Source organism: Sinohyriopsis cumingii, chromosome 13 (assembly GCF_028554795.1).
Source record: "Sinohyriopsis cumingii isolate HCF-2022 chromosome 13, ASM2855479v2, whole genome shotgun sequence".
NCBI lineage: Eukaryota > Metazoa > Mollusca > Bivalvia > Unionida > Unionidae > Sinohyriopsis > Sinohyriopsis cumingii.
Window position 1 is genome coordinate 76,100,794 of NC_142973.1, and position 12,597 is coordinate 76,113,390.

The 12,597-nt window shown below is 40.1% G+C and overlaps 1 protein-coding gene across 1 annotated transcript; it reads left to right on the plus strand.

Moving 5' to 3' along the window:
* The first annotated feature begins 1,605 nt into the window (after window positions 1–1,605).
* Window positions 1,606–3,278, plus strand: LOC149785845 (neuronal acetylcholine receptor subunit alpha-6-like). The gene is made up of 2 exons (XM_089931139.1): window positions 1,606–1,758; window positions 2,466–3,278. The coding sequence occupies exons 1-2, from the start codon at window positions 1,606–1,608 to the stop codon at window positions 3,276–3,278; spliced, it is 966 nt and encodes a 321-aa protein (XP_089787265.1).
* The last annotated feature ends 9,319 nt before the right edge of the window (window positions 3,279–12,597 follow it).

Below are 12,597 nucleotides of genomic sequence, written 5' to 3' on the forward strand. Positions count from 1 at the left end.
CGGTAGCTAGATCTAGTGCGTGCATGATTGTAAAAGAAATTGGGTTTCTGGACTGTACTATCAGCTTTTTCTGTAATGATTCTTTTTCAGAATAGTTCCATCAATGCAGACCAGGAACTTAATACTTGATATATCCAGCTCATATGTTATCTCGTATGTGTGCCAAAGAATAAACCGCGAGAGAAAGATGTTTTCAAAGTAAGCACAGATAATAGTTACTTTCTCTATTGTATTAAAATCGAACAAAGAAAATGTAATACTTGGTAAAAATAAAGAAAGGTTTGCTCCACCCTGCAACTAAATTTAATTAATACTGTTACAACCGCCTTCAATATTTGACAAGACAAATTAGTATTTTGACCATCGATACAGGTCAGACCATATATCTCATGTGTCCGTTAATACCACGCACCAGTTCACAAACATCGGTGCCGTGGCTGTTTGCTTCAAATCAAAAATGAAATAAACTGGGTAGACCCTGATCCGATTGTTCACTGTGTGATGACATATGGGTGTACTCTTTACACGGGTATAGTGTATACTTTGCACGAGATAAAGGACAATTGTGTCTCAGTGGTAAAGATCTTAAGCATTTCAATTGGATAATTACTGCTCAGTATGACATTTGTATTATACACACGTGTCAAATGCTCACGTAATGATCAATGCCCTCATAATTGTAACATTTTTCATAGTATACATTTGGACACATTGAATTGAAAATAACTATCGAATGAGACAAGAGAACAATGTATCAATATATGTTCTATAAATACAATTCATTGATGTAATGCTGGATAAGATATTTCAAAACCATGATAATTTAACACCTAAGATGTATATGAAAAAGAGAGTTCATAAAATGAAGCAAACATCGATCAATCAGTTTTTTGCTAATAACTTTGGGATATCATAGCCTTTACAGCTTTGGAAGAAATATGGAAGCTCATATCGTGATCAAAAAGGATATAGGCGATACTTAGTAAAGTGCATTTTATACTGTTTAATGCAGGATGATTCTGAATTTAGATATTTGCATATTCATACAACAAAACTTTGAAGAATTTATTCTGTAAGCGAATCTTTGAAACACATATAGAACCTACAAGAAAAAAAATATATCCTAAATATTTGCAGATTTATGAAAATTCAAATAGACCTTGACTTTTATAAAGATGTAAATTCTTAGACTAACAAATATTCTTTTTATTGCTTTCAGTAACATTCGTCATTTTGGATGTGATTTCTACATATCTGATCTGTAAGCTACGCGGGTCGGTGAATATGGAACCACTGAGACTTTATGTGACATTGCTGCTGTTCGTACAGTGGGTATACATACCTAAAATACATGCTCAGTCAATGGTTTACTCGAAGAGTCTTCACAAAAAACTCTTGACAACAGATGAGTACAACAATGTGGTTAGGCCTCTTAACGACTTAACGGAGATAGTCAGAGTCAATTTCAGCCTGTGTCTAACAGGAATAATAGAATTAGATTCTCAGAAGGAAAATCTGCTTACGTCAGCTTACCTTATTGTTTATTGGTACGATTATTTCTTGCAATGGGACCCATCTGAGTATAACGGGACGTATTACTTATATATGCGCCCAGACTCGGTGTGGAAACCGGACATATCTCTGAAAAACGCTATTTCAGAAATCAAGGGTATTGGTTCCAGTGAGTTATTGCTTGCCGTCTATAGTGATGGATTGATCTCTTGGTGGCCTTACACGGAATGTATATATTTCTATATCGTACATAAGAAACACCTTATTTAACCATTAACATTGAACAATTGTGGATGCGGATATTAATATTTTATACTCATTTGTGGAACGTTTTTTCTAAATTCATTTGAAGAATATTGTTTTCGAAAACCACACCACTTATGACCCTAGTGCTGAGGATCAGCCATACCTAAAGACCCTCGTCAATGCTGAAAAACAGTGTTCCTTTCGTTCCCTCCAAAAATGACAGGCTTTGTTTCTGCAAACGACACACATGTCGAAGTCACGTTTTGTTTGTGAAAATGTAATACTAATGCACAAATTGGTTTCCATAACAAGGCATGGCATTGGGCCATATGTGTTTTAAAATACAATGTCGACGATTCCAAACTAGATAGGCAGTCCATAAAATTGGTACATAAATCGATTTTAATGATGATAATAGATTAGAATGACGATGTATACGTCGAAAGTTTTATTTAGACATCGGTCACGTTCAGATTAGACAGTCAGAAAAAATGGTTATGTTTTGTTTAAGTTCATTTAACTAAAGGTAAAACAGCTTTTAATGATTTAGATACAAACAATGAAGATAATACAATATTCTTCAATCCTGGTATCGTTCTGTCTATAGCTTCGTCTACTTATATGTACGTGTATATCTGTGCTCCCATCAATGGCTCAAACGTTTACAGTCTTGATTAGTTTGCTCATAATCTGCTTCTTTCTTTCAGATTTTCCAGTCTACTTGTAAAGTGGATATCACCTACTTCCCGTTCGATACTCAAACGTGCAGCCTAATATTCACGGTTTGGAGTTATTATAATAGCGAGGTAGACCTTATTCAGCAAAGCAACGAAGTTTGTCTCTCTGACTACGAGGAGAATTCGGTATGGAGCCTGGTTAGCTCATACGTGTATAAATTGACGAACACCACAGAATCCACGTTATTCTTTAATTTGAAGTTAAAAAGGAAACCTCTGTTCTATCTGTTAAATGTCATAGTACCAGTCATAATGTTGTCTATTCTGAACGCATGCGTATTCGTACTTCCGGCGAAATCGTCAGAAAAAGCTTCGTTTGCCGTTACTGTATTCCTCTCTTTGGCCGTCTTTTTGACAATCGTCACGTCAACGCTGCCACAAAATTCGGACAATGTTTCCTACCTCGGAATTTATTTGCTAATAATGATTGGTTTCAGCACTTCGACCGTCATCCTGACACTGTTCCAACTTCGTATGTATTGCAGAGATGAGACTACAGACTCAGTCCCATCGTGGCTGATCAAACTGCAAAAGTTTGTGGAAAGAGTCCGATGCAGAAGATCTAACAAGGTACGCCAGGCTGCGCAAGCTCATAATGGACATCTTGACGAGGAGACGGCTGAAGTGAAAGTGCTACCACCAAATGAGAGGGATACAACGTCGGAAGTTACATGGTGCAAAGTCTCTAATTCCCTCGACTTCGTTCTTTTCTGTATTTACTTTACAGCAGTCCTTACCACAACAGTGGCAGTGCTATTAATTATGGCAAAAGGTACCCAATAGCAAAATAAATTTTTATACATTTTTGATGCTCATGCTGTAGTGAAGATATGATTATTTTAACTAACTATTAATTTGTATATAAAGATTGTGTAAGTAACGTTAAAAGTAATATAATCAAAAGTAGAGCCACCAAGTGAAACGGATACAAAATCTGAACGCATATGGAAAACTGTATGCAATGCCATCGACTTTGCTCTTTTCTGACTTGTGTTTGTATGAGTTATTTATATGCCATCTCAAAGGATGCTGAATAAAAAAAATACCTTGTATACACGTCTGAGGCATAGCCTCTCATTCGCTTCATTGTTTGGTTTTAAGTGTACTTACGGTATTGCTGAAAATGTATAACTTTGATCTCTATTGTTACCTGAATGTGAACACATAGTATTACACGACAGATGACAGCATCCTATCTTTTTTATAATCGTCTATATTCTGAAAGGAAGCAGGACATTAATTTCAACAAATTTGTTTTTAAGATTCACTCTTGGTGCATGTGATATTTCAACTCATGGTGACCGCATAACTTTTGCTCTCCGTATTAATTCCACCGCTAATGACAACTATCCACATTTAGTGTAAAACCATGGTTAAAATCGTTTGGCTAAATCGATTTACTTAAAATGTTTCTTAGTATTTTGACATAATGTTTCATTTAGCTGGCAAAATATTAACATCCGAAATGTGCCTTGAGAAACTTGCAAATGTTTGTAGACATGACGTCCTTAGTAGTGAATAGGGGCACCCTAGGGACAATGGGACTTACCATTAAAAACAGGGTCCCGGCACTCTCGGGACTATGTAAATTTAGCATGGGAAATATTGTCGCGGCACTCTAGGGACAAGGAGAATTTAACATGGGGAATAGAGTGTGGGTCTGTCTAGGGACAAGGGGAATTGAACATGGAACTATAGTTTGGGTCTGTCTAGGGACAAGGGGAATTTAACATGGGAGTTATTTTAAAAATAAAAAAATAAAAAATGGTGAATAGGCAATTGAAAGTCTATCTCTTTTCGAGAGATTTGAGTGGCCCTGAAAAGGGCCTTTGGTTTTCTTCTTCTAATTTCTTCTATTTCTCCACCAGCTTCTTATTTTCTGTCCTACACTTTTTCTCTTCTTTTCTTTCTTTTCTTCTTTCTTTTTTTCTTCTTTCTTTTTCTCCTCCTCTTCTTTCTTCCTCTTCTCATTTTCTTCTTCTTTTTCAATTTTTTCGTTCCATGCTCTCATCCTTATCCTTTCCTCTTCATCCTCCTTCTCCTCCTTTATTTCTTTCAACAGATCACTAATGATTTCCTTTAGTTTTCGTAAGTTGTTAATCTCCATCTTCACTCGATGGGGACTATAAGAATAGTGATCCTCGTTTAGGTTAACCAACATTTACTTCATCATACCCAAATTGTCCAGGACGTCTTGCAATTTTTTCATTTTATCAAGGTGGTTCGAAGCCATCTTCTTTTTTATTCTTTGCAGAATGGTGTGAATGACGAACGTTGTGGGTTCTTATACGAAAAGCGCGGACGTGAAGGAAAACATCCCCGTAAGACACAAAATTTATATTACCTAGATCATGACCAAACAACGCGCGGACGTGAAGGAAAACATCCCCTACTTTTCTCATTTCATATTATCTACTATCCACATACGTGAACCAGCAATAAACAAACCCCAAATCTACTATTCACACACGCAAAGCATTAAAATGAAATCCATAATCTACTATCCACACAAACGTACGTGAGCACTTACAAAACCCCACAATCTACCATTCACACAAACCTACTTGATCACTTACAAACACTAATACATACACTCGCACTAGGAAAAAAGAGTCAGTGTTTATATTCACACTACTCTACATGCACACATTGGCAAATTGATTACTAATTCTCTTCTAAAGGTTTGGGTAGCCATGAAAAGGACTGTTTGTTTTTTAAACTCCAGGGCACCTGGTTAATGATGGCACCTTCCGGGTCTGGCACCACAGATACAACGTCTACTCCAATCATTGGTCCAATTCACTTGAATCGTTGGAAGAGCAGACGGGGATTGAGTGGCTTCACTATCCCACTCCTCCGTTTGCGGAATAGTGAACACTTCTTGTTCCCTCTGTCTTCTTTGTCTTCTATTCCACACTCGAGGAAGAATAACTGGCCTCCTTACCTCCTGTGGGTCCTGTACTGGTTCTTGTTGTTCACGTTGTGACTGTGGTTCAGCTACAGACTGGGGAGATGTCCTTGCCTCAGGTGTCACCTTGCACACAGGGTTCATCATAGGGTGACACCTGATCTCTCTCTTTCTTTCCTCCTCTTCTTTCATTTTTCTCTCTTCCTCCTCCTGTTCTATTCTGGCTTCTTCCACAAGGGCCTCCGTGGCCAGCTCGTTCAGGAGGCATCTGACATACTCCAGATGCATCTGAAGTTCCATGAATTTAGTCAGTCTGCTGCTCATTCTACTCGTTTTCTAGTGTTGATCAATCAACAAGGGTAGCTAGACTGCCTAGCGATTTTCAATTTATAGTTAAAGCGCGGACGTGAAGGAAAACATCCCCCTAAGACAAAAGTTAGTTAGTTAGTTAGTTGGATTATAGTGGTTTTCGTTCTTTTGAACATGTACCACTTGTTTATTCACGCACTGCGTGATTTTTAATTACTCCTGGGGGAAGGAAAAGGAGCCTCGTCCCCCAGGCTTTTATGTGCTCAAAGAGTACTTTTTAATTTAGCCACTCAGGTGTAGGACTAACTAGTCCTTAACAACCTGACTGAAAGGCTAATAAACATGAGTGGGAATAGTCACACCACCGTGTTTCTTAGTAGGATTGAAATGACCCAGGTGTCAAACCAAGCAGTATGTGACTCCCGCTACGATTGGTCGGCAGCGATGACGTCACATTAGGACACCTGGTCTTGTGGCATTGACGAAGTGGCCCGCTTTTTTGATATCATCAATTGCCTTTCCCAGTCCCATATTCCGATAGACAGAGCCTTCCTTTTTTCCACACTGTTTAGGTGGTGCAGGTTCATCAACTCCATCGCCGCTGGATGATGATACTTACAGGGCCGCTGCCAGCGTGGAAGTTTCAAATTCTTCAGGGTCGTCTGCCAACATTGCCTGGATTTGGCTGAGTATGTTAGTAGAAATAGCTGTGGAAGCTTGATTTAAAAGTTCAGCCAGATGTTGTTTTAGAGACAAGGAGACGGTTAGGAGTATATTTTTTTTCCTTTTTTTTTCTTCATGAATTCCTTATTTATTTTGATTCCTTATCTTATTGGTTTGGAATGAAAACTTGTTTTATGGTTGTTTGTATGTTATTATGGAGTCCTGTTTTAATTAATTCCTATTTTCCTATTTTAATTTTTTTGTGGCCTTAATTGGTTTTTATTATTCGGGCTATGAACGGCTGTGTCAGTTTATGAACCTACGAGACCCAGCAGGCCGTTATAATTCCCAAAACAGTTATTTTGTAATATTCATCCTTAACTGGTTTTTATTATTCGGGTTATGAACGGCTGTGTCAATCTGTGAACCCACGAGACCGAGCCGGCCGTCATAATTCCCAAACAGTGATTTGTAATATTTTTAACTGGTCTTTGATTTACTTTCTTAGATTTTTTTGATCAGATTGGATTCGTGTATAAAACTTATGATACTTTTGAATGTTAGATTAATATTGGGGTTTGTGTTCATCAAGAATTCTGGGTATGTTGCAGGGGATCCAATAGTATGCTGTTTAACTTTAAACTTAGCCCTTTCTTTTTCAAGTGTATGGCAGTTGTTAAAAATATGCTCTATGTCTTCTGGAACCCTGCAGTGGTAGCAGCTAGGGTTATGACAAAAGTTATATTACCTAGATCATGACCAAAAACGCGCGGACCTAAAAGAAACACTCACCTTTTTACTATCCATTACTAATTTAAAAATTGTCGTTAATCACTTCAATTTACTATTCACATACCCAAAGCAATCAAATCAAACCCCAAATCTACTCTCCACGCACGTCAAACAGCAAAAAACATTATCATTATCTACTATCCACACAAACACATACAATCACACCACAAAAGAGTCAGTGTTATATTCACACTACTCTACATACATACATTGGCAAATCGATTGTTATTTCTTTTCTAGAGTATTGAGTAGCCCTGAAAATGGCTGTTTTCTCGTGTGCGAAGTTGAAGCTAGGGCGATATTTTAGTTTCTAAGAATGCGACGTCCTCTGACGATAGACTTCCTGAGGATAGGTCTGCTTCTTCGGAAAGAGAAGAAGAACTCTTTGGTGTCGATACGACAGTCGACAAAGCCTCTGTCAGGTTCAGGTTGCTGCTGTTGTTGTTGCTGTTGCTGCTCTCTCTGCTGTTTCTGAAGTCTGTACTTCTCTGTCTATTCTTCTTTCTCCCTGTTCACTTCTTCTCTGAAGAGCTCTTCTATCAGGTCTTCGGTGACTTTTAACATTATCACATTCTCTGTCTCTTCAGGCTTCGGTATCAGACTGTGTCTGACCCTATGCAAATTCACGTAGGCTTCGTTTAGCTTAGCTAGTTTGGAGCACATCTTCGTAGGAGGATGAGTCGACAATGGATGGTTAGACTGGAAACTACCCCGGTTTTTAAAGTCAAAGCGCGGACGTGAAGGAAAACATCCCCACACGGTTTTCGAGTCCGACCGTTCAATGAGTGTCATGAGAGGGATAGTAAGAAGTCAAAGAGCATGAATCAAAATTCTTATAGCCAAACAAAAAACAAAGGCATTATTTTTCAAAACAACATTTTTTTATTCAAAATCACTTAACACTAACAAACAACTCTAAGATTTTTTAACAATAATCCAACAATATAACATTAAACATTTTTTTAAATCACAAACATTTTTTCAACTAACACATTATTTTGGACAGGGCTGACAACGTTGTGAATGAAATTGTGATTTCCACTGCTGGAAGTCATTAGGCCATTGATGGACACTAGGTTTCCTAGCTTGAGACAAAAGATAAGCATAATGGTCACAAAACCATTGATTTACTTTCACATCGTTTCTAGAAGAAGAACGAGGATCAAAATGAGTCACTAAATGTTCTAAGGAATAGCCCAGGCTGCGATGATGCAGAAAATACACACAATATTGTCCACACACCAAGGAATCTGTGCCTTGTAATTTCACATTATTAAATCGGGTGGTCTGAGCATTTCTTCTCATAAAGTCAATGATATCGCCTTCCAGAGGAGGCAATCCATAGGAACCGAAATATTCCACACATCCTTCTTGAGGAAAGTAGACGGCTACCCAGTGGGTTCCTGGGAGATGACTGTCGTCCGTGTTGATCACATAAGCTTGATGGTCCTGAGGTTTGCGATGAGGGAGTTCATCTTTAGCACAGACGACAGGATTCCAAGAAGCCGTGTACGAACTGTGGTTCAAAAGATAATAAAGTTCCCAGGTATCCATTGATTTGTGTGGGTTTTTTTCTTCTTCTTCACAGGTAATGATAAGTGATCAATTCGATCCTGACCTTTTGCTTGAAAATGTCTGACAAGTAAAAGTCGTTTAGATCCGACTTCTTACTCTGGTCAAAGAGAGATTCGATGCGACGGCACTCCAGAGACGTTAATGGAGGAGAAGAATGTTTATCCAAGCCTTTATACCACTCGTCAAACACGAATTCTATCTCGATGTGACCCCAAGCTTTGTCCAGATATTCGTCCAATTTTTCTTCTTGACTCAACATCAGACATTTGTCGTGTTGAATTTGACTGGGATGATCGTTGTGACATCCATATCACTCTTCCTTGATCAATCTTTCATTATATCTGCCAGGACTGTAGCAAAACAGGAAACTAAATGGGCTTCTTGTTCTGGCCATCTTGACTTCATCATGATAACTTCTTCGTCTTGGGATTCTTTTTCTTCTTCTTCTTCATCTTCTTCTTCTTCTTCTTCTTCTTCCACGGTGTCCTCACATTCCATCTTCAAAGTTTCTCCACTAGGTAAAGAGGGATAACAGTCTTCCATGGTTTCTAATAGTCTAGAATGACTTCTCTCAAACTGTTGATTTCTAGGGTATTATCGAATTCTGCATACAGGATGACGTTCACCGTTTCATCAGGGTCTCGGTTTGCAAACTGAATTTCTACTCGAATCTGGCCTGATTTTATAGGGTGGAAATGTCCCTCGTCGCTGCCTTGGTCTGGAGTGAAATCAAAAGCCCACAAAGCATAGCCTCCTGCGTAATCTTCGTACGTAATGCCGTGATTGGTGTTAGTTCCTAACTGGCCGGTGGCTTCGTACACGGACAAGTACGATCTCAAGTAATTGTTCTTGCCACTAAAGTCAGGTTCAAAAGGTCGGGTACACAAGGTCTTGCCGTCGCGACTGACTTCGATCTTGGACACACCAAAGTGTCGAAAGTAGAAAGGATTTTGATCGACAGCTCCGTTGAAGGCTGAATTCAGGACCATACCAACGATCAAACGTTTGGGTAACTGTCTTTGGAACAGATGATCTTCGATCATGGATCGTTGCCCCTTGGGAATGGTGAAGGTTTTCACTTCCACGCGTCGGATCGGATACTTAGCGGTCGTTCTGCTCAATGTCTGACTGACGTCGTTTCCCACTTTAGGTAACACTTCCACGCGTCGCACGTAGAACCTGGCTTCCTCGATGACAGTTTTGCAAGCGGCAGTACCTATCAAATGGAAAGCGGCACTGCTACGATTCAGTCTCAGGCGAACATTCACCCCATTCAGCAAATACTTTTCTTGCAACCACATGTCCAAATGTAAAAGATCCATCAGTTCTAAACTACGACTTTCAGCAATTTTCTTTCTTCGTTCTACAAATTGTGTGCTTTCTTTGTATCAAGTTCGAATGTTTCAAACTCGTCAGCTTCGTCAGCTTCCCATACCACACAGGCATTGAGATGAGTGTTCTTGGCATCTATTCCGTACGTCAAGAGATTTTCCAGGTAGGCACGATAAGGGTAAGTATCCATGCTACTACTGACTAGTTTGTTATTCAAGTACAAGTCCACTCCACTGAACAAGGAATGCATGAAATTGTTGAAGGGAGCTACTACCTCATCACTTTCTATGTTTGTATTGTCATCTTCGATAACTTTGACTTTCAGGTACAAGTAACTGCTATTCAGATCGATGTAATCTTCGGGCTGTCCTTTGATTTCAAACTCGATGGGAGCGGAGGCTGTCAAAGAGGAGACGGGATGAAATTCCACCAACTGAGATTCTTGCATCGTCATCATGGTGGGGGGCATGCAAACAGATCCAGTTCCGACTTGGAACAAGCGCATGATTCTCGGTGCATCATTTTTTTCTATGTCTCAATAATCCAAAACGCCTAAGTCTCGAACGGTTCTTCTTTTCTTTGCCTTTCTAGCTTTAGAAGTGTGAAGTCTGGTGAAAGGGTGTTTTCTTCGTCGTCTCTTTCTACCTTGTCCTTGCTGAATGGCTGACTTGGTAGCGTGCAGGGCATTTATAGGTGTGTCTCGTCGACCCAAAAGGTCTTTACCCGTTTGCAACAAGACATTTTTGCCTGCCCTCATGAAGGCTTCTTTGGGGTTTTGTTTGTCGATGATGACATTTTGGAGAAATTCTTTGCCTTGCGTCAGTGCCACATCTTTCAAGGCGTGCAATCCGCTTGTCACCATCGGTTTCAACACAGGGGCCACCGAACGAAAGGCCGATTTTAACATATCTCCTAAACCGTGTCCTCGCTGTCGAGCATCCCCTCGGTACACTGGATACATGACTTACGAGTCGTGAGAGAACCGTTTTCGAAAATGGAGTTTCACCGTGACTTTCCCTTTAGTGAATGAAATATTTTGTCCCAAGTCTCCTTTTATAGCAATGTTGACCGTGTCCAAATAAGACTTGCTGACGGGCAAATAGTGAGGATGTACAAATTCGCGGTGGACGTGATAGGTGTTTCCACTTTCCTCGTCAGCGGCCGTGACAGAATCCACTTTGAAAGGAATGACACGCAGTAACGGCACAGAGGTGTGTCCCACCACGTTATAGTCCACCACATCGGAGTACACAAAGATCAAATTCAGTCCTTGGTTCAGTTCAACCGGGGTACGAAAAAACTTGGCAAAAGTATCGCTGTCGGAAATGACTGGTAATTCGGGTTTTTGTTTTTGTTCTACTATCTTCCTCAGCTCCATGTCCCCGCCCAACATGGCAAACAATTCAGGACAAAATAAGAAAGACATGATATTGCCCCCCTCAGCAAATTTCATCAGGAAACGACGAGCTGTTTGTGGTACTCCAGGGTGACACTTCTTCTGACACTCTCCAAAGCTGTAAGAAACACGACATTACACCTGGAGACTATGGTGCTCACCAAATGTTGACCAATAAATTAATAGCCTGGGGGAACGAACAATTGGTAGGACCACGTTTGAGTTTTGTCATCATTGATTTTGTGACTATAAGTGACATGGGTATTCAAGTACTTTTGCATTTGCTCGTCATGAACTTCCACCGTAAAAGAATTTTGATTGGGAAGAACATTGAGGACTTGGGTCGGGTGAATGATTTCTACCAAAGCCACTTCCCAATGGGCTTCGTGATCTAATGGGATGGCCTGAGGTAATTTGGCCGTGTAACAGCACAACGTGTTCTTGGGAAACACCTCCATGGAACTGTCACTGGGTAAGGTTAAGTAAAATTGGTTTTGGTAACTCATAATTCCAGAGTTCTGTGGCTGTCCGAGGGGTTACTGGACGTCAGAGGCGTGTCTCCGCCCAAAATGGGGTTGTGGTTGTTGTTGGAGTGGTGACTGACACTGGCACTGGACACAAGGTTCCAGTTCGAGGATAATTTCAGAAAGGGATTGGGAAGCAGGTAACCGATGCAACTGCTCAATAAAATGGTCCACAATTGTTTGTCTCCTTGTTGCAAACTCAAATTGGCGATGGCTGCCTCGATGACACAATACACCACGAAGATTTGGCAGAAAAAGACGATTTGCGTTTTAGGCACACGTTCTCCACACCACACCCACAAAGGTTGTTTTTGTAAATCTTGCAGAGAAGAACTGGGTGAAGGAGCGGTCGACGTAGCTTCGTCTGTGTGAAAGGGCATGATGGTCACTTCTTTTTATAGTCGATGACTTGCGAAGCGTCGATCCAAGAATCAAAACTGGGTGGATATCCTTTCCAACGTACTTTGACTTCTTTGACACGTCGTTTGCCCACTTTACGGGTTCTGCGTTCGAGAATGCTTTCGATGTCGTACACGTCGTCTTCTTTTTTGGTGACACGTTGTAACTCGGGCCAATAAAACGTTCCTTTGAGCACTTCTCCGG

What these genes read in the sequence shown, in the direction of transcription:
- LOC149785845 (XM_089931139.1), top strand. Translation starts at nt 1,606, where the DNA reads ATGCGCCCAGACTCGGTGTGGAAACCGGACATATCTCTGAAAAACGCT. An exon ending in AATGTATATATTTCTATATC is followed by an intron (nt 1,759 to 2,465) that starts GTACATAAGAAA and finishes TCTTTCTTTCAG; the next exon opens with ATTTTCCAGTCTACTTGTAA.